Source organism: Aptenodytes patagonicus, chromosome 7 (assembly GCF_965638725.1).
Source record: "Aptenodytes patagonicus chromosome 7, bAptPat1.pri.cur, whole genome shotgun sequence".
NCBI lineage: Eukaryota > Metazoa > Chordata > Aves > Sphenisciformes > Spheniscidae > Aptenodytes > Aptenodytes patagonicus.
This window is the reverse complement of record NC_134955.1, coordinates 67,001,302-67,024,269: the sequence shown is the minus strand read 5'-3', so window position 1 is coordinate 67,024,269 and position 22,968 is coordinate 67,001,302. Positions and strand designations below refer to the sequence as shown.

At 44.5% G+C, this 22,968-nt stretch overlaps 1 protein-coding gene across 1 annotated transcript in view; it reads right to left on the bottom strand.

Annotated features, from left to right (window-relative positions):
* RTN1 (reticulon 1) overlaps positions 1–20,076 on the bottom strand; it is a 123,635-nt gene extending 103,559 nt beyond the window's left edge. Inside the window, exon 1 of the mRNA XM_076345656.1 lies at positions 19,550–20,076. Within this exon, the coding sequence (XP_076201771.1) occupies positions 19,550–19,739 (190 nt within the window). The 5' untranslated portion in view covers positions 19,740–20,076. The remainder of the gene's footprint in view (positions 1–19,549) is intronic.
* Positions 20,077–22,968: the final 2,892 nt, after the last annotated feature.

Below are 22,968 nucleotides of genomic sequence, written 5' to 3'. Positions count from 1 at the left end.
CAGGCGTGTGATGGGGAGGGTGACTCAGGAACAGGACAGCAGAGCCTGGAGCCCTCCCGGGTGTCACGAACCCACGCACCCATGACCGTGCCACATCCTCTCCCCAGCTCTCTGAAAGATGAGGCTCTCAGTGGGTGGCGTTGCACCTGGGAGTCCCTGAAATGTGGTAGCATCTTGTGTTGCAAAGGTGATGTCCAGCTGGATGGGAGCATCACCTGGTGATGCTCAATTGGAGCATCCTCAGGATATCCTCCAGAGATCCCCAGGGAAAGGCCCCAGGTGGAAAATGGCAGAAGAACTTCTCCAAATTCTTCGGAAATCATGTTTTTGCCCCATGGGATAATGACATTAACTATTAGTCCCGCTCAAACCCCAGCATTTGAATTTCAAACTGGATGGAAGTTCTTCTCAATTTTGCATACAATGAAATGAAAAAATACCCACAGTTCAACACCACCTCAATGGCATGTCTTATAAACATGTTTAAGACCATTGATTTGTGAAAGAAAACATATTCATTACTTATTGTAGCTATTCAAGGTTATATAAAATGGATATATTCCCTTATAAGTGTGGAAAGCAATGTTACCCCAAAGCCATATAACAAAAATCTAGGGAGCTATTTAAAACATGGGTTTTGTCCTTGGCTTATCATAGTGGTTGATGAGGGAAAGTGTATGTTTGCAGTTGAAAACATTTAATAATGAGATTTTCAGCGCAGGCCAATTTTCATACACTCTTTCTCTTCTTTGCCGCCTTTTATTTCTTTGAGCTTCTCCTCGTTCTGCAATATTAGACAGGGTCCCAAATCTCTCAAGCAGCAAACCTTTCACTGCACCACCAGCAACAAGCAGAAACTAAGAAAGCTGATCCCAGTCAATGCCACCCTGCTACCAGCTCAGCAAGATTTTGTTGTGGTAGGAACATAAGCTAAAATTTTCTAATCATGGGTGCCTGAAGTTTGCTTCTCTAAATAAAATCCTTTCTGTAACAGGGGTGTAGCATTCTCAGATGCCAGTAACTGGAAAAGGAGTTAGGCGTTCCCAGCACTTCACAATCTCAGGCCATTTAGGTTCAGTCAGCAAAGCACAGAATATCAAGCTTATTTTAAGCATGCACAGAGTTCTATTTGAGACCTTAGTTTCCTCCTTACATACAGACTGGGATCTGTAAATATTGACAAACATGAAAATTGGGTCTTCATATTTTATGAGAAAAATACTAGTCCGATCAAAAAGGAAACAACCATCTGGCACAGCTCCTTCCAGATGTTTTCCTAAACATTCTCCACTTTTTCTTCCCAAATGTGTGTTTTCTGCGTACTCAAAGGACTGCCACTTGTTTATCCATGCCCAGCTTCAGATTTCCAAGCCTGTTATTTCTTTCCCTTTTTTCTTACTTAATCTGTCATTCCTTCGGTCAGTGGGTGGAATCTATTCAACAAACAGTATTGTGTTTTTGGAAAGAATTTGCCTTTTATTATGTTTGTGGTTCAAGAGGTTGTGGCTGGCTTGGCAGCGGTGTTTGAAAGGACAGCTTGTTAATGATTTAAACCAACACATAGACCAAGGAATTTTGGAAATATCCATGCCACCAAGATGAATTTACAACATTCTCTTGAATTGGGAAATAATCGTCAATGTTTGGTGGAATCTCTGCCGGGATAGAAAATGAGTGTGTTGTACCTGTGGAGTCACTTTCCAAACAGATAAATTCTCGCCTTTGTACCATATTAAAAAAATCTATAACCTCAGGGATCAAGTAGGTCAGGTATCCTGGACTGTTGCAGCTGTACTGACCTTTACAGTGTGAAAAATTGAGATTATTTTTCACTCCAGGCAGCTCACTGACTCTGTCTTACATCAGCAGCAGCCTCTGCTGCTGAGCAGAAGGAAGATCACATAAGTCATGTTCTATATTAATGAAACAGAGCTTTAAATCCAATGAAAAGGTACTTCAGAGAAGTCTCTTCTGAACTTTGTCATAGCTGAATGCTTTAATGAGATCTTCATGAAAGATAAAGTCTTTTTTTCCCCAACTTAATAAACAAACTTTTATGAAAAATTGTTGCAACAAGCAGTGTACCACAAATGGTAAAACTACCAGTCTGCTCGCACGGTGATCTTTTGTGGACCTTGTGATTCCCCATTAATGCTGCATGCAGGATGAGACCCAGAGACTGGCAGAAGACATGGCATTTGAGCAGCTATATGGGAGCTGCAACACCCCTTCTTGTTCTGAGGTGAGAATTACAGCCAACCTTAACACCCAGGAGAAACATAAACATACAAGAAATGCAAAAAAACCCCAAGCCTCCAACTCACAGCACAGCTAAGAAAGCAATCAAATTGGCCTTTCCTGAAGCTGGTTCTGACTTCACCCAATAATCTAATTAACGGTTGGACTTGATGATCTTAAAGGTCTGTTCCAACCTAAACAATTCTATGATTCTAATAAAATTTCCACAGCTGGACACATACAATGCTGCCACCCAAATGTATCTCACAAGTGAATCTTAGTGTTACTTTCTTAATTTTGATACCGAGGGGATGATACAAACATTTTTCAGTGGCTATTACACATTTAAATGATTTTGTATTGGCTAAATCCATATATCATTTCCCATCAATGCTTGAGAAATTATTTTTTTGGCAAAGAATTACTTGCCAAGGCCAATGACAGACGTGTATGTATCAGCATCAAGAGAAAATAAGCACTGAAATTGGCACAATCAAGTATGTATAAAAGATGTGTTTGCTCATTCCTCCAATCAAGGATCCTCGTTAAATGATCATGTGACTCATATAAGAGGCTACAATTAAGCAGTACAGCTCACATTTCAAATATTCATGATCAGTCCATAGAGCCCAAATGTAAAGGGAATCATTTCCAAATCTGGCTCATGAGTTGGTCTGAGGAAACGCTGTTTGCTCACTGACACAGCTGGGAAGAGGTGCTACATTTCTCGAAACTACTTTCATTGATTATTTCCTCATCCTTTGAGGAGGTCAGAAAATTTTAGTTAAAAGAATTGGCTGGAAAAAGCGATCTCAGTAAAACTGGACTTTTTTCTTTTTCTTTTTTTTTTTTTTTTTGTCAAATTAAAACTGTTTCCAAGCAAATGTATTTTTGTTTTGGAAAACGTCAAAACCAAGTGTCAAGTATTTAACATTTCCATTTTTTTTCTCTGATGTCATTTTTATTGCTTTCAGCATTTCATCAGAGGGCAATAGTGACTCTGTACATAACCAGTGCCGGGATACCCTCGGCGCTGAATGACAGCGGTGATCCCAAGGTCAAAGCAGAAGCTGAACCAGCACTTGTACAGAGGCTTTACAACCTCACTCTAGAGAGGTTACACCTCAACAAACACAGCTCTTTTCACCCTTGCAGGGTGTCAGGGTGTATTTCTACAGCTTACTACTGCCCGGCTCAGCCAGCTTCCCCTGTAAGATGCTCCAGCCACCTCTTGCCCCGGCTCCCAGCACACTCCTATAGTCTGCTCTGGCTTTTGGTACCAAACATTTTACAAAGGTATTTAATAAGACAGGCCCCAAGACTGACTGAGGAGCCCCACCAGCAGCTCCCACGCTGCCTGAGCATTTTCCTTTCAGCATAAGCTCTCTGCTCTTTAGGTAACATGCGGCATGCCATGGCTGTAATGCCCTCCACCTTCTCCAGCTCAGCCAGCAATTTTCCATGTAGTACTAGGTTTTACACTACACTGAAATCCAGTCAGAAAACAATCAGTATCTTACTAAAGTAAACTATCAGGTTTGCCTTCACAGTCCACATTTATAAATCAATGACACATTTTTCCCATTTTCCATTTACCTTAACGTTCTTAACAACACTAATTAGATCAAATTAATAAGCCTGTACTTGCTGTATCTTTTTCCCTTTCCTACTTCTTTGGGTGCAGGCACTATGCTGTTAATCTTCCAACTATCGCTGCACACTTCATCTTCTATAATGTCTTCCTGCCAAGCCTGCATTTCTTAAAAATCCTTGTTATTACTATTTTATGCTGAAGATTGTTCTGTTCATCCAACTTAAGCCATTGAATGCTATGTTTAGGTTTGTCTGCAGGAGTCAATTCACCCCCTAAGGAAAGCAAGGCTTTTCCTGCAAAACAAACAAAAAGCTATTTTTCTTTTAAAAAAATAAATAATTACCATCCAAAGCCACTGAAACACAAAAATATCAGCCATTCCTACTTTTCTGTGACTCATGGTTGGTGTGCAGTTTCAAAGGGTAACAGAAGAAGCTGCTGGTTTGAACGGGACAGGGACCAAACTAAGACAGGAAAAGGAGAAATTTCTGTATTTCCTGCTGCCATTGGTCACCCCAGCTTCTAGACTCCTCCAAAAATAGGGCCAGAAAGGCCTGAAAGACATCACCTAGCTCCATCGCTGGCCCCAGGCAGCAGCACCACTTCCTACATCATCTGGGCAATGTCCCTCTGCGCTGCCTGTACAGCCCTCCAGCAATGGAGCTGGAGAGCAGCCACACACCCCCCAGCAACCTGTGTTTCTCTGTCCTACATGTCTACATTCTCTGAAAGTTTTTTCTGAATGACTAATCTGAATCTCTTACGTTGCAACTGAAGCCACATCCATTCCTGCCCACCATGCACCTGGAGATCAGGTTAACTCAGGCTCTTTGCTTGGGCTTTCATGTGCTTAAAGACTGCTCTTGTTCTGTCCCCTGGTGATTCTCTCCTTTAGCTTAAACAAACCTAGTTCTTTCAATCTTCCCTCCTAGATCATGTTTCCCAGGCATCTGATCACCCACCCTGGTTGCTCTCCTCTGGACTTTCTGCATTGCTCCTGAAGTGTTATACTCCAGATTGGACACCACACTCCTCCCCAGGCCATTTGCTGCATCATGCACACAAAACCCACATCGCCATATCTCAGTGTGACATCTGCTGTTTAGCAACAGCAAAACAGCACAAGCTCTGCAGCCTATGGTGGCTTGTATTTGACTTGTGACCCTCAGCACCCCGATCCTTCTCTGATGGACTCATCTGTGGTTTCCCATCCTGTGTTTATGAAGTTGGCTCTTCCTGCTGAGATGCCCTGTCCCTGCTGAACCCCTTCGTATTTACTCAAACCATTTATACAGATGGCCAAGATCATTCTGAGTTTACATGGTCTTCCTTGTATTTTCCCAGTGCAAGATGTAGGAGCTGGGAGAGGTCGGCCCGTCTCCAAGGGTCTGGAGAGTGAAGCCCGCGCACCAGGTCCTGCTGTGGCACAGCATTCCTCCAGGTAGTACTTGCATGGTGAAAGGTTGAAGAAATTTGTCTCTACCTTGAAGAATGGGGATTTTATGCCCTTCCAGTTGAGTAAAAGAAAGAATTGAAAAAGTAAAATGCATTCAAAAGCTTTTTTTAAGAGAAATTATGTTAATAGCTCCAACTAAACCAAGGGGGGGGGGGGGTGGTTTTGCTAGGAAAGTCTGTCTCCAGAGCTCATGAATGCAGGAGGAAGGCACCTGCTGAGTTTCTAAGCCTAACCCCCTACCACCACAAGCATCACATTACCTAATTCCCTCCATAAACTGATCGGGCTCCTCTTGAGAGTAGTTTGGATTTCTTCTTGCTATTCGTTTTTCTCTCCATCCTGACTTCCTCTCGTCCCCAGCCTGAACGCTCCTGTCCAATTTATACAATTTTTTCCTTGTGCCTACACTGACTTTTAATGTAGCTCATTTCTCCTGGCTGTTTGCCCCAAGCACCAGGAGCAAACACCCCTTTCCCTCTCAACTTTCTGTCGGACGAGGTTAGAAACCAGCTCCTCTAACCCATCTTCTCAGAAACTGGCTCGTACCTGGCACAGCAGAGCAGCTGTGACCAGAAACCTGAGCAAGCAACACTGCAGGCAGCATGGTGTTTTGCTCACATCTAGCTTTTTTGTTTCTAAAGGCCACAAAAGCCTGGGGCACCTGGTGCTGGGTGCAGGCAGGAGCAGAGGACTCTTGGGAAGCCTTGGATCTTATCTGCTCTGGCGGTTACTGCCATTCAGCTAAATGGGACTGAAATTCGTTGAAAACTTCTAGAACAGCCCGTTTTTTTCTAAAATGCTGGTTAAAACACACAGCACAGCAAGGCTGAGGAAGCGGTTGTCATTGCACCTCCAAGTGCAGGGTCAGGAAAGGGAACTTGATGGCTTCTAAAGACTTCACTTCCCACTCACAGAGGAGCCTGCACTGCTTTCCTGCTCACACAAAGTGAGAAGGGGAGGGCTTTTAAAAAAGAAGTTGTCTTGTATAGAGCCTAGGAAGAAAGAGTCAGATTTGCTGTCTTCACTGGCTTTCCTTCCCTTGCTCAGCACCAATAGGCAAGTCACATTTTTAAGTGCCTACAGGAAGGAGCACTATATAATTATTTGAATCCAAGAACGCTGGGCAGCTGCTAGGTTGGGGAATGCTGATGGCTTCATGCCTTTTTCACCATGGTGGTGGCAAAGTCATCTGCCATAAAGACAGAAGAACCTGCTTGGTATTATAGTTCAGCAGCAATTAGATGGACTGGACCAGGAGGCAACTTCATTTTCACCAGTGACAGAGAACCAAGGTCACACTCCTGATGAGTGCATTAAATAGGTGCTACAAATCCTACTTGCTAGTGCACTAGCTCTTGGATTTAATGGGTATTTTCAAGCTGAGAATAAAGTGTGTTGATGTCATTGCTCTTCAGACAGCAACGGCAAAGAATAAGTTGTAAATGCAGGGTTGAAATTAAGCATACTGACTGCGGTTGTTTGTGTTTTTCCTGACATTAGCTGGAAGTGGATCTATTGCAAAAGAAATTCTGTCCTGTGGGAAAATTTCATATTATTTTCAATTTTATTTTCACCTCAAATCAAGGGGAAACAGAAAACCTTTCTATGGAAGAGAAAGCTCCACAGGAAAAATGTTTGGAAATGTTGAAACACGTTGCTTCAGCAAATTTAGCAATGTCAGTAGAGATGGCAAATAACACGTGGTATTCCCTCTATGTTGTTCAGCTGGAAGGGTGAATGCCTTCGCAAAACATAACTAAGGATCCTTAATATGAATTTAAAAGTGAAAAACAGGAAGGAAAAAAAAAACCTATCTTCATGCACCTAAGTAAAAATAGCTGCCCTACATTTTTCAGGAGAGAGGAATGATTTTTTGGAGTCTCAGCCTGAGAGGCCCCACAAACTGACTCAACGGTGATGAAGCCGAGACTCCTTTGGAGCAGCCTGGCACTGCCTTGGCCTCAGCAGAGCCAGACCTAGTTCAAATGCAGCTGCTGGGGACTATTTGTAAGACCCTTCATTCCACAGTCCCATCAGCAAAATAGTAATAAAGGTATCTCCTTCCTTACGCCTCCCCAAAATGCAACCTGAGGAACACCAGCTTAGTCTTGCATTCTGCGCTTTTCACCGTCTCTTGGAAAGCAATAGGATGATGTTGGCAGAGAGCTGGCCAAGAGAAAGCAAATAGAAACACAGAGACGTTATAAAGCAAGGCTCCAAGTACTACAGTCTTGCTAAACTGCTGGTTCCAGTAAATACCAAAGACCGAAGCAGGTTATGGGCAGGGGAAGGGGAAAACTGACTCCTAAGAAAGTGCTGGAGGATGTGGCATTTCCATTTCCAAGATGTTGCTGATATGCTGAAAAATCCCTTTTCTGCTCATTTAGCACAGCTGGAACTTTGCTAAAATCAAACCCTCCCTGTGAAATATTTTTTGTAAATCAGCACATTCTGCAGCACATTTTTCTTCCCTTGGCGGGGAGGGAGGCGTCAGGAGTTACCACCCGGCTGTGATGACACCTTGTAGGAACAGTCAGAAGAAATTCCTGAAACCCTTATTGCTGAAGCTCAGGCTTTGACCGATACAGCAGAGGGACCGTGTCCACTCGCTGCTAACAGCTGCAGGCAATTATCTGCAGGCTGAGATGGGAAAACATGTAACATATTTTACGCAGATGTCAGACTAAGAGAACAAGTAGTAGAAAAGGGAGCGACCGAAGTTGGACTTCTGGTACAAGTTCACAGAACTGTGTAGAAACAGTTCGAGATTCATCCTGTGCAGATGGCATTAGAAATTATCTTGATGACAAAGGAAAAAAAAACGGAACTATTCTGTGCATCTTCCTACTCTTTAGGGTGCAATCAGAGCACATCTTCAGCATTGCTATTAGCATTCCTCCACCAAAGAAATCTCAGCAAAGCATTGAGCTCACATTTTCAAAGATGCTGCTGGAAAGCTTCCCAGATTATATATTTTCCTCTTTAATTTATACCTCTGAGGATAATGCTAATCAAGGAGGCAGCGAATGTGGTGAAACACCCTCGGACCCAGGTTGATTTATTAACAGTGGTTGCATTATTCTCACTTGGAGAATGATGCTAGTATCCCAAGCTTCCAGAAAAAACAAATCTTGTTTGCTGGTAGGTTATCAAATACAAGCTGACAATGTACTTGCACAGCAGATATGCATAAGTGCATCGCACAGTATGATTCATCTGCAAAACATCTAGCATGCTAGATGCTTGATTTAAAGTAGGTTAGAAAAACGATTCATTAAAAAGCAACAGCAGAGAGAGAGGGGGAAAAAAAAGAAGCCCAAACTCTGAAATCTCCTACTGGGAATGATACATTTTCTTCTCATTCTTTGTTCAGCCCGCTCTCCTCAGGTTGCTTTTGAATAGAGTTTGGATGGCATAGGGATGGACAACCATGTAAAAATACATGTAGCTAGACAAATATTACAAATGCCATCTTCATGGCCTAGCAGATCTACCAAATATTCCAGGGATTATACATGGTCTGTTTAGCACGTTCAAAGTGAGAGCAGATTGCATATATTTTACACAGCATAAATCCCCAAGCCTGTCTCCTTAGCTCTGACCTGAACTTCTACTACACAGCAACTGAATTATAAAGGCTAATGTCAGAAAGACTTTGAAGAAAAAAAAATTCCCAAACTGGCAATTGGCTTTTACTATGAGAGCTGCTCAGATGATCCACCGTAATCTGCAGTGGTATTTTTTAGGGTAGGGGAAAAAAGCAGAAAAAAATGTGCGTGACATGGCACTTCTAAAATACAATAGAGAACTTTGCAGGCCAGAATTAGTGCTTTTAAAATGGAATTTATGTGTATTTGGAATAAACGTCCTACTATAAAACAAAATGTAGACAAGGTAGACTTCTAAACACTGCTGCCAGCCAAATCAGGTGAAACATATGAATTGATTTGGGAATAATTTGAAAATATATACACTGCTTTCTAAGATTTCACTATTTTTTTAAATATTATTTAAATCCATGTATCTCTTGTGGAAAGATTTTTTTGTCTGATGGGCAAGTTTCTCAAAAAATTTAAATTTCAGGAAATTTGGTCCTTTTTTCTTGGCGCCAGCAGACAGGTATGCATTTTCAAAGGCAGAGTTCCTATTTCACACATGTAAAAGTAACCCAGTTTTTACTCAGTGACTCCACATCTGTGCATGCGAGCAATTATTTGCTTGCTTGACTTTTCAATCCTGCATGCAATGTACCCACATTAAACACACATGAAACTTTCTAAGTAGAGAATTAGATACCACCTACTAAAGATCTACTCCAAATTGTTCAGCGATGTTAAAATCCCATCATGCCTGTAACCAAGATGCCACTTACCACCCATTTTGATATAAGGATTTCTGATCAGTGAAAGCGATAAACCCTATTTTCTTTCATAAACAATGTGTTCAGAGGAGGTTGACTCCTCCGGGACTTTTCCTGACTCTCACACATCATCTTAGATCTTCGCCTTTGGGCCCAACACCTTTCCTACAAACTAATTACAGATTACACACACAGACTTTCAGGATAACCAGGGGGTCCTGAGAAACCAATTCTATATTCAACCACAGTGATATTTTTGCTAGAGCAGTAGAGAAAACAGCAACAACATGAATGCTGCATTATGGTTTTTTTAAAGAACTGCAAAAGCTGCAAAAGAGAGAAACCAGCCTCAGCTTTAGGTCAGCCCCCACATCAAAGGCAACTGTCTCAATTAAAGTTTAGCACACAGAGTTATTGCAGTTTAGAGCATCTATTTGGTCAGCGATGTTTACCAAAAATATAAACCTTTGTAATAAAAGCAAAAACACCCAACAAATTGGCAAACGTGGTACATCCTAAGACAGAGAAGAGCAGTAACTACAGATGAAAAAATGGTGAGCAAAATTGGGATCGACATTTTTATAACTTTTATAAGGGGTGGGAAAAAGCATTTCCCTTTTTACTACAATCAGTCTGCAAATAATGTACGATTACTGTGCATATCATGCAGCTACACCTGCACACAGAGCAGTTAAGCCTCCAGTTCAGCTGAAGTGCACATTTAATTTCCAGCGTGTTGCATTGCGCTTCATTGCTGAAGTCAATAGGAATGAAAATATCCTGAAATGCAAAACATTTCCTACGCAGATGAGCAGCGAGTGTATCTCTTTTGCTTCTAAATTAAGGACATCAAGGGAAAGACCTAATTAAGACTTATTGGCATTCAGACCCCCCCGTACATCAGTAGTCAGTGGAGAGACGGTACCCGTGAAACCTCATTACACCCTCCCACAAAGCACATGGGGATGCTGCTCAGTAGATCAGAGCAGAGATGAGGCACTGTGCTCCCCAGGTCTGCCTGCTGCAGGTTTTTACCTCCCACCTCGGCCGTGGCCTCAGTGCATGTTCCTCGTGCAGGGAGGGGGACGCAGCTGACCCGAATACGGGTGAACACTTGCTTGGTGGTGGCAGACTTAGAGAAACTTTCAGGCTTTGCTCAGGATCTAGCCCTTTGGCCTGCCAATAAGCTTGGGATTAAAAGCATTTCCAAGCAGAGCTGCTCTGCTAGCTATGTGCATGTCGGGACCTATATGGGATGAGGGACTTCCCACCTCCCTGGCATGCAGAATGCTGTCTTTGGTGGGTGTAGGCATCCTCCCTGCATCAGCCTTGCTACTTCCGAGTTGGGGGGCAGGATTAGGCCTGTAAAGGGCAAAACTCCCTTGCTGATTGCAAGCCATAAATGCATTCTGTCTCTCCACCAATTCCTTTACAGGTACCCCCGAGTGCTTTTGGGAGCAGTGTGTAAGGGGCCAGGCTCAGCAGAAGAAAATCAGTACAAACTCCAATGGCTCAGGCTGTCTGCAGACCCTCTCTGCACAGCTGTGCTGCAGAGGCTGCCCAGACTGAGGATTTTTAGGCTCTTTGGTCGTACAGCCAGTGACTAACACAGCGCAAGCAGGGAAAGGTTGGGGATGTCGTTCAGATCTATAACTTCTGCATTTGTGGCTTTGCAATGTGCATATAAAGGGTGCGACAGGACAAGGGGGAATGGCTTTAAACTAAAGGGGGGTAGGTATAGACTAGATATAGGGAAGAAATTTTTTACGCTGAGGGTGGTGAAGCACTGGAACAGGTTGCCCAGAGAGGTTGTGGATGCCCCATCCCTGGAAACATTCCAGGTCAGGTTGGACAGGGCTCTGAGCAACCTGATCTAGTTGAAGATGTCCCTGCCCACAGCAGGGGGGTTGGACTAGATGACCTTTAGAGGTCCCTTCCAACCCAAACTATTCTATGATTCTATGATTCTATGATTCTATGATTCAATGGGGTGAGGGACAGCCTCCCTGGGCTGTGTTTGGGAGACAAAGCACTGCCAGCACTGGCAGCAAGAGGCTCCTGCACGGCCCTGTGGCCAGAGGCTGTGCCCTGGTGCTGCAGTTCCTCCTCCTCGGTCACAGGACTCACCCAGGGGCACCCACATGTGCAACCAAGACATGGGCTGATACTTGCACAGAAAAAAAACTCAGAGACAAGAGAAGCACAAGATCCCCAGGGCCTGGGAGCAGGAAGGTTTCCAGCCTGACAAGGCTGCCCCATATATTTGCTTTTTACTGGCCGCAGTTAAGAAGCCCTTCAATGTCTTTAAACCTACCAACAATAAATCAGCTGCAGTTAATAAATTCAGCACTGCTGAAAAATAAGACATAATTCATGTCCTGAATGGCACAGTTAAGCCTCGAGCTGACATAACTCCACGGGTCTGCAGAGTCACCCCGGTGCAGAAAGCATCCTTCAGCAAGCATCCTCCTGCGCTCCGTCCTCACCTGTACCCAAGCAAACACCCCGCTGCAGCCCCGCATCCGGGACGGAAGTCACTGCTACATGAAGGAGATGTTGGGAATGCTGCAGCTGTTAATGGCAATTGTGTCAAAATAATCTCAGAAGAACTGGCTACCTTTTCTGATACGACATCTCATGAAAATTGGAGGCTGTATCAAGGGCAGGTGTCTCATTACAGCAGTGAAAGAAATATTCAAAGAATTCTTTCAGCAGCTGATATTTAAATAAAGATGGAAAAGCCCACTTTTAAGCAATATTAAAATATAAAGCCAATGCTTATGAGATAATACCTTAATATTTGAAAGAGACAGGATTATGAAGGCTGTAGTCATTTCCAACAATTTTTAGTCTCACCTGGACATACACAATAGATCAAATTAAACAACAACAACAACATTATAATGATTTTCATTCCAAGTTTTCAATGTCTTTAAATGTTAATCTTCACAGTGCTGTAATGAGATAAGTAAGTGCTGGTGCCTCCATTTTACACACAAGTGACCTGAAGCAGTCTGGTCTAATGGGTAATAAAGCCAATTTACCCATGATATATCTCCTACTTCATTTATCCCTAAATTCAGCAAAACACATGCTCACCTTTAAGCATATGCTTAAGACTATCCTAATTTTTTTAAGCAGTTAATAATGCGCTTATGTTCCATATAATTAGGATCGTAAATACTTTATTGAAACAATGAGGACTGAAATAGGTGATTAAGGTCCCCTCTATTTTGAGTCTTGTCTTGTAGATGAGTGCCAAGAATTTATTCTCACTGTTGAAGGGATGGGGTTTCTTAGAGGATTAGGCTGACCATAAATCTGAATTGTCTTAAAAAATAAGAATACTAAATGTGGGATGTGTTCCTGAGTGCTGAATCATGCCAAATCTACAGCAGCACATACATTTACTTTCCCTAAATTAGAAAACTAATTACAAATAATGCTTCATTACTTGAAACATGGTTTGCTATGTGATGGCCTTTTTTTCTTTTCAAAAAAAATAACAAACAACCCAAGAAAAACAAGAACCCCCACAATTTTGTAAGCAGCCCTGATCTGGCAGTAAGAGAATACAACATGAAAAACAGACATAAGGACATAAATGCTACATTAAAAATGAAAAAGGCTTAGTGCGTACTTGGCCCATTTTAGAGGTACCGACTACTCGGGAGGGAAAGTGAGGCAAATTCCTAAGAAGCCACACATTTAAAAACCTCCATTCCCTGTTGATGATGTGGACCTGCAGCACAACTCCTTGGGTATTTCAGGAACTTTGAGCTAAAACTCACATGCACAAAATAATTAGGTCTTAGGGACAAATCAGGTCTCAGGGCCTAAAGCAGAGCCAAATGCTAGTCTTGAGCATCGCAGGTCAATCCAGGCCACGCAGTTGGGCCGGCATCCTTTCGTGGGACAGTCTGTGAAGACATGATAAGCAGACCTGTGGGATATGCCCAAACTTTTCCAGGAGGACTGAGCCAGAGGCAGCATCCAGGCATTTGCTGGGGTTGCCGTCCCCAGGCAGACTGAGAGCACATGCTTAGTGTGCATGTACTGCACACTACAGTTTGGGGGGTGAAAAATAAGGTGTATGACATGTCATTGAATGGCATTTCCAGAGCTGCAGAAAAAGGGAGGCAGATGTGCCTCCCAGGACCTTCACACCAGTGAGACATAGTGAACCACCTAGCCCAGGGGAGACTCACAGCCCAGGAAATACTGCAACACGCAAAATCCAACGCTTGCCGCAACTGGGACATCCAAAGCCTCTCCCCTCCATGCTGTTCTCCTCCTCCCCAATCTCTCCTCCTCAGTTCCTTGCCTATAAATAAAACATTTCATTACCAAGTGATGAAGATTAAAATAAGGCAGGTGAGTCACCCTCCCTGGTACTACTCTGCTCTTTCATCTGCCTCATCCTCTTCCTCAACCCATTTGCAGCCCTGAAGGCTGAAGAAAATCCATCACCGTGGAAGTCAAAGTGGGGATGGAGCTACCTGCACCCCTGTGGGGAACAGGGCAAAGACAGCTGCATTTTGATCTGCATGGAGTTGAGAACTACATTGCTGCACAGATTTTAAACCAGGAGATTTTATGCACCTCCAATCGCACTTTTCACCCCCAGATGCAGAGCACTTGCTGGAGGAGCACAACAGGAGCCATTGCTTCTACTTTACCCAAGTGGGAATACCATCGTATTTCAACAGGAATCTTTTTTAGATGACTGATTGTGGGCTGTGATGAAATGGCTGCTTTGTCAAGCTTCATGAGAATTACAGGAATAGAAGGATCCAAGAAGAAATCCACTGTGTTTCTGTCCCTCTCTGCAAAATCCACTTGCACTCACAAAACCCCAGGGGATGGGGAGGACCTCCACCAAATGATCTCTATCACCCTCACTCCCACCAGTATGTCAGAGGTTTTGAGGGACTAACCCAGGGAGCAGAGAAAAAATAAATTCAATTCTCTAAATCAGGAAGGACTAAAATCTCAATAATAGAATTGGCATGAATATATACTCTTCCAAAGTAAGATTAAATCTGGCCTCAGTTGGCTAAATCTGAGCAAGATTGCCTGGCAGTTGAGGGCATATTTCCAAACAGCTGCTTAGGCTCCCCTGTGGCATATGCTTAGGTCAGTGAATCCACCTTATCAAGACTCTTTCTACAGCAACTTGAAAAATCAGGTTTTGGATCTTGGCCTTTACAGTGCACATGGCCTTGAGCAGTACATTGCCATGGATGCTTAGGGAGGGGGAGCTCTTGCTAAAGCAATACTTGGAAAGGGGTGGGAAGGCCACAAAGAACAGCTGAGACAGTTGCCTTGGGGAACCTGCTGCATTTGGTTGTGCTCTGACATCCCCAAAAAGCACCAGGGCCAAACTCAAGCAGTGCAGATGCTCACATCCATACCCACTTCTCTCCACCCAGGTGAACCACAGGGCTCTCAAGCTGCCTGAAAACCACCAAAAATCTCTTTCACGTTGAGGTGTAAAGCCGCCAGTAACTCACCCTCTCCAGTAACTGGAGAGACACATATAAATTGAGATTTACAGGTGAAGCGTTACCAGTATAAACACAGGCTTATGCTAGGAGCATCTCACTGCAGCCCCTAGTTGGCAGGGGGTTTGGTGGGTCAGTTTGTGGTGAGAGCATGTGGGTACATGGCACACATTCTCAAACTCGACCTCTACAAATCATAAGAATTAGAACAGTTTTTTAAAAATGTCTTTACTAAAAGCACTGAGCCTAGACAGCCTGTTCTCATCACAGAGCAGCAGGAGCCAGGACCACTCATGGTCTTGTGTGCTATATCTACACCCATCGGAGCATGAAGTGCTCCCGGGATTTGGTATCTCACTGCTCCTCGGCAGGCAGAGGCTGCTCCTCAACTTATCTGCCTCATCCAAGCAGCTTCTAGTCCCTCCTTTCCACCTCACCTCGCTGGCACATACCACATGTGTGTCGTTCAGTCCCATAATCATAGGACATTCATGCCACTGAGGTACCCCAGGGAATCCCAACCAGCTCCTGGCTACTGTTCCAGAAGGGTTCCCATAGGCCATATTTGCCATCTCATGGTGTCCCCATAGACATGTCCCAGTTGTTAATGCCATCTCCTGTGGAACTGGCCACCTCTCCTTTGGGCAGCTGGACCCCACCTGTGACCTGTCTTTGGAGGCAGCTGGAAGTGGGGCAGGATTGCCAGGGATGTCCTGACTGCTGTGGCCAGTCTGAAGGCAAAGAGTATCCTGACGTGAGTATCAGCCGGCAGGGCTCACTGGCAGCTCTCTCAGCCTCAGCTACACGGACGTAGGGCCATACCACTGCTGCCTGTAAATCACCCTGCGGATATCCACCAACGCACAAGGCTGCATACAACTTCCCAGATCCTGACACAGGAATCACCATTTGAATGAGCTCTTGCCCTTTTTCCCCTCTTTTCCCCCTAAACACACCTGCACCGTGGAGGTACAGTCCATTCTTACATTTTGCCATTTCTCTAAAGGAAACCATATGTATTTATCCTGGGGAATGCCTGGTAGCCTGTGTAATATTTTTGGAAATAATTCTTTAATTCTTTTCAAGGAATTTTAATCACTGTTGACGTATAAAAATAAATAACAGCATCTGTGACCAGATGGTGTGTTGGGTGACATGGGGCTCTCTTCACCAACATGCAACTGCTTACCAGCCTTTCAGGACTGCTTCAGCCTCCAGTCCTTGCAAGAGCTGCTTGCAAGCTCCTCTCAACCTGAACCAAATTCATCTTTGGGAAGAAGAGAAACTCTCCATTTAAGGGAGAGAAACATTTTCAGCAAAACCCAGGGGCCAAGTATAAAAGCAAAAGAAACTGCTTTGTCCCTGCCCAGAAGCTACTGGAGTCAATCTTCATTGTAGCTCTGCAGGAGGAGAAGCAGACATGGGATCTGCAGCTCCTTATTGCCCTGACTTTGCTTGAGAAATCTCTGAGCTTTCTACTCCTCGTGGGAATTTTTTTCTGCAGTCCAAGTCATTGCCGATTTTGGTTGATCTGAAGAACGGGGAGTGAAATCCATTGCTTTTCATCATTCAGAAACCACTCACAAGGTTTTGACACACAGCCAGTTTGGCTCAAAGCCAGGCCCATGGCCAGCTTGAAAATATTCCTGAACCTTTCAACAATCCCTGGCTGGTTTTCAAACTTAAAACAAAAGCCAAGATCAGGGAAAGTTTGCAAATTTTTAGGTTGTATAAGAAAACTTCTGTACAGCTTGTGATAAATTCCCACCATTTATTTTCAGTTATTTTCATTCTGGGAGAATCTCTCAATCTCCAAACCCTGCTCTTGCCTCAAAGAGCATAACCATGTTTTTCACAAAAAGGACTGGTCTGAGAGGTGTGGAGGAAGATACAGGATGTGTCGGAAAACTACCTGGAGAACATACCGTCCAGTTCGCTCTTGTTTGGATGCACTGTTCCTTGTCTAAAGTGTCCCCAGGTGCCCCATTGTATAGGGAGTGTTATAAGTTTATGGCAGCTTATGGCAGTGTTGTAAGCTGTTTGAGCTAGATATCTCCCGCTGGGTCCATTCCTACAGCTTAGGAACATGCAGGAATCCCTCTCTGAGCAGGAGAATTAAAGAGTTTTCTGAAATACTTGACAGTTTTAGATATTCAGCAATATGACAGACCTCTTATTCAGCGACTTAAGAATGTTTAGTCACACAGAGAGAACAGGGAAATTATTTACTTCCCCCAGTGAAGGGAGCGGAAGCTGTAGCTGTCTAGGTAACGTGGAACAGAAATACAGGTGCTGCAGCCACAAACAGAAAAGGAGACTGCATGCGCAGGACTGCACTGGTTGGGATGCTGCTCTGTCTGCCATGGTCGGCTAGACACATACAAAAGCACACAACTGTTACTTTATTAAACAGGAAAAACAAAATGGGAAATGTTTAAAACACATTACTACTCTTATGATATTGCTAATTTGACAGTCTGTCAATCCACAGCTAGAACACACCAAAAAAGGTCTGTATTGCTCACTTTATCCCCACCTTGCCACAGTTTGACACATGCAAACAAACACGTCTAAAGCCCCTTTGCAGAGGATTCCAAAAGCCGAAAAATATTTTCCTTCCTTCTCTTTTTCCTTTTCTTTCTTCTTTCTTTTTCTTTTCTTTCTTTCATTCTTTCATTCTTTCAGTCTATTCTGCCTATTCTGCATTCTATAAGCCTGAATCTACAGATCAGGTTAAGCCTGAAGAATCCTTCATTAAATGTAAGCAGTATCACAGTCATTCAACTTAATGGGAATTTACACTATTTAAGAGACCACCCCTCTTTGTTCTGTACGCTAAGATTCACCATGGCCATATTTTTATCCATCAGTGAACAACAAAAGCTCACAAGATCCTTTCCCCCTTCTTCATGTCATTATACTGTTGAGGCAACCCTACCTGGAGACCCCAATCCTGCCCCTCTTCACATACACACGCCCCCCGCCCTTAGAACAGCCTTACATTGCAAGCCATCTGCCTCTCCCTCCAGTAAAAAGTCACGCTTCACAACCTACCACTCAGATCAGCGAACGATCAGCACATCAGCAGATTTGCTGCCTGCCCAAAGCTACAAAACAGCAAAACATTTCCCACATCAGCCAATGGGCGTTAGATCCCATTTTACTACTGAACTCAGTAGCATCAAGCAGACAGACAAGCACCAGGGAAACATCCATGTTGAGAGCACACACATGCACAATGCACACTCAAACCCTGAAAAAACCATACAGATGGGTATCAGTGGAATAATACAGAGAGTCACGCAGACTGTGTTGTTTCTGGCCAGCTACTCTTTGTGCTGATTGACTGGAGGGGATTAGAAAGGACTCAGCCCAAAAACGCAGTTCCTAATGCTCCCGCAGCTATTGCATAATGGAGACCGATTCCCATCCCAAGCCCTGACTCTCAACTTACTCAAGACAAGTTTAATGCTGTCAGGCTGTATAATGGAAACATCTGCTTCCCAGTGAAGAGGAATCTCGATGAGATCCACCAGCTTCCCCAGGGCTGGGTTATTTAGTTATTTGGGTTCTCTGATGGGCGGCAATGGGAAAGAAAGTAGGGAAGTGTCACCAAAAAGGAAATAGAGTCATTTTTCCCCAAACATTTCTACCAGGAGCTACTGGAAGCTGAAACCTTCTGGGGTTCCTTAATAGATATACACCTGCTATTAATACACCCATTAAAGAAAGGAACCCTAAACCAAGGGAAATCAAACACATCCCAAAAGTAAACTGAAAATCAATGAACCTGCAGACCCTAGCTAAACTAAATGCACCTTAAGTCAAATACACCTAAAAAAGCAAAAGGAGGAAAACACAGCAACCAAAAAGTCCACGATTAAATAGGTGTGTCTCAAAAGCATGCAGAAAATACACAAACACTTCAGAATAGGCACTCCATTAAGAGCTACATGTTGAACTAACATAAGGGGCCATGCAGGAATTCCAGGTGCGTGGGGAATAGCTGAAGTAACTCCTTTGAGATCTGTCACTCCAGATGTGTACAGGTGTATGACAAATGAGGACAGAGCCCCATCAAGTCAGGTGAAATCAAATGCCCTCCAAGATTTGACTGCAATCTGGATGTCCTGTGCCTAGCAAACTGCAAAGAGCTTTAGGGAACTTGGCTGGGTCCTGCGTCCCCCCTCCCCCACATCAGCAAAAATGATTGTTTGCAAAGGCCGCAATTGCTTGTTATTTTCTGGTTTCCTACATGCGCTCACTAACTCATTAGTAATGTTTCCAAGCAGCCAGGCTGGGAGAAGAACTGGGGAAGGGACAGGAACAAGACAACCAGGAGATGCTGCTGCCAGGGCCCCTTTGTTGAGCATCCCTGGGTACCCCTCGCCTTTTACCTGGGGATGCAGTCGCCATGGCAACGGGCGGGTGTTCCCTGGCGGAGCCGAAAGCCAGCTGTTCCCGCTGCTGAGCCCCATCTCCATCCCGCAGCGCAGCCCCAGCTGCATACTGATCCGCCCCGTCCGCAGCCCAGTGCACCCCAGTGCCCGCCAGCAGCAGGTCCTGGGGGTCCGGCGGGGCTGACATGCTGCCTGCAAGGCGGCCGCTGGTCTCCGGCTCTCAGGCTGCAGCGGGAGCCACCGAAAAAGCTGCGGTGGCCGCCGAAGGCTGGATGGTGCTGCGGCCGCGCTGGAGTCTGGCTGGCTGCGGGGACTCAGAGCCGCTGCTGCTGCTGTTGCTGTATCTCCACTAGCGCTTATTACGCAGGTGAAAATGGCTTGTTAGTTGGAGCCTTCCAGCCCTTGCGTCACCCTGTGGCTGGCATATCACAGGGCAGGAATCTGCCAGCCTGGCTGCTGCTCTCCCCTGTTTAACTGCTTCAGCAGGGTAGGTATCGGCTTGTGTCTATAAGGGAAGATATGCCCCCTTCCAGGCAGGCACACGCCTCCCTCTCCTCTGCTGCGGTCCCCCACACAGCGTGCATCCCCCTTCTCTGCAACCCCTCCTCTCTAAAGCATCCCACAGAGTGCCGCAGCCAGGCACAGCAAGGCGCCCGCCGTAGGAACGCCACCGGTTCCTCCTGCACCCCCAGGCTTGGCGGAGAGGGGAAAGACAGCCCACGGTGAAGCACATCCTAAAAGATCCCCATTCCCCCCTCTCTCCGCCAGCCCCCCAACCCAGCAGAAGAAGCCACACTTTGCTCCCGAGCACCTGGGTTTGTTTACCCAATTGGCTCCTTTCTGTTTGCAGCCACGCCGGAGAGATGATCACAGCTTATTGCATCTAAATGACACTTGTCAAAATAAACTCACAGCAGGTGTCTGTGTGCCTTTTTTTTTTCCTTTCCTTTTTTTGGTGTGCCATTGTATTTGCTTGCTTACAGAGGCGGTGTGAACTCTCAGGAATCCTTGCTGTTAGTGAGAGCAGCAGTGGCATGAGATATATAGCAAAGGTGAAAGTATAGGGCGGGATGTGTGACACTTCCCAGGTGCACTGGGAACCAGTTTCCTTGCCATCTTTCACAGATGAGGAAACAGAGTCAGGTAAATGGTATGTGATCATTCCTGCATTGCATGGAGCTCTGGCACTGACAGGTCAAAGTAAGGAATTTACTGTCTTGCAGAAGGACCTCTCTCTTGTGATGTGACAAGTCAAGCTACAAAGTGGAGAGTAATTGCCCCAGCCAGAAGATTTCACCCCCATCTGGCTCTTCGCCTGCTGCAGCAACAGATCTCCAGCTGTGATCTTTATGTCACAGCATCCCCAGGCATGCTTCAGACCCTCTCCAGCTCCAGCATGCTTATGCTTGGGTTTGAAAACTTAACACGTTTCTACTCTCTCCAGGCAAGAGGGGAGGAAATTCAGGATAAGCCCACAATGCAAGATGAAGAGCCTCAGAAGTAGCCTCCAGCATTTCCATTTGTGTTATCTTCCTGGGGAATCGCCACTCCAGTCCAGGATCTATTTCTGGGAGCTGTCCTGCTGCTGCCTGAGTCCATGCCGTTCAGTCCCAGCTCCCCATGGCCCTTCAGAGATGGGCTCCTCAACACAGTGGGGTGGACCAGGGACAGGGGTGTCCTTTTAGAGGTCTGTAGCCAAAGGTGTTAGTGTGAGCAACATGCTCAAGATTAGCCAAATCACACTGAAAGTGAAGTGACTGCTGTGAATTCAGATAAACTCCGCTGCCTCAAGCTCTAAGTACCAAGGGTGATTTTAAAGAATAAGATGTTATTCTGTTTGGGGTTGCATGGTACAATTCTATTGTGAAGATACTGTAGGCTACAACCAGCAAGATTTGGCTTTAAAAAGGGAAATCACATGACTGTTTCTATATTGTCATGAAAAAACCCTTCAGAAGTAGCTACAAACCAAGTGTACTGTCTTCTGTCTGCCCTGTAAGCTCTGGTGCCTTGTGGGACAGCTTCTGCAAACATGATTCATGACACACCATCATCAACTGCACTTGTACGCGCAAGGTCCCATGGACTTTTGAGGCTCTGCCTGCCCTGATAGCCACACTTGAAAACTCATGGTATAGGTTGGTGAGTTAGTACTTGAGGCAGATCTCAACGGACAGTGTGGAGCAAACCACCAATAACTTCTTTCTTGTTTTGAGCTCCCTAGTGTGATTAATTACCGAAAAACAATTACACCAAATCCACTTCTCCCTTTTCTATGCTTTGCACCATATTTCAAGATCAGCAATTATTATATAGGTCATTTTACTTTCAGGGCAACATATGCTTTAACACAGCATGCAAGACCATCTGGGCTAGAACAAGAAAACTACTCCAAACCACTTGGCTGAAAGATGGCTATCCAGAGGGTAAAGGCTACCAGGGAATCTACTGTTGAGCCACTGCTTTGTTAAAACAATTACAGAGGTAAGTGCCACACAACATAGTCTATCAAATTCAGCTTTACTTGTGAGTTACTTCCAGGTAATCCGTACTCCAAAGACACCTGAGATAGACAGAAAACGTATCTTTGATACCAGCTTCAAGTTTTTTGATTGAGGAAAAAGCTGCCTGAACCATGCAGCTCTGCTGAATCCCTTGTTGTGAACGCTGGTTCTCCTGTAACTCACACATAAAGCATTTATTAAGTAAGCATTATTTAACATCTTTGTGGAACAATGGTGAAAATATGCCCTCCAGTGTGCTAAAGCTGCCTTATATGCACAGGCTCATTGGATTTTCTTTATTTGTTTATGTCAAGATAGGACAGTGTTTGCTGCAGTTCAGTAGCATATGATTTTAGTCATCATGTTTGTATTGCCAAATCCCACACCTAAAGCTCACCTTATAAACAATGGAGATAAATTTACCTAATTTGGACTTCCCTCTCTGACATATACCACATCGTGCACAGCATATTGTCTGGTTATGATTCTGGTAAGATTCTGGTGACTTCAAAGTTACTATTAATAATGTTAATGATATACAGTATGTTTTCAAAAATATGTCTTCCTGTAGAGCTTACTACAAGTCCTTGTTCAGACTCTCCAGTTTTCTTTTGTGTCCATCAGTCTCTGGGACGGCCCTATGATACTATTTGCATGGGTCGGTAATGGACTGGAGGGCTCTGGAGAAGGCCTGTAAGAGCACCAAGCCCCTGACAGCTTTGCTGTGTGAGCAATATGCAATCACAAAGGTCTTCTGATAATGCAGCATCATCAGAAAGTATGCACATACGCTAGGAATGATTCATTTCTACAGTCCAAAAAGGTTATTGTGATCTGAGGGTTGCTGGCGTGAACACAGACAGTGTTACTATAGTAAAAGACTTAAGAGAAAAGAGTGCAGACTGTGTGCTC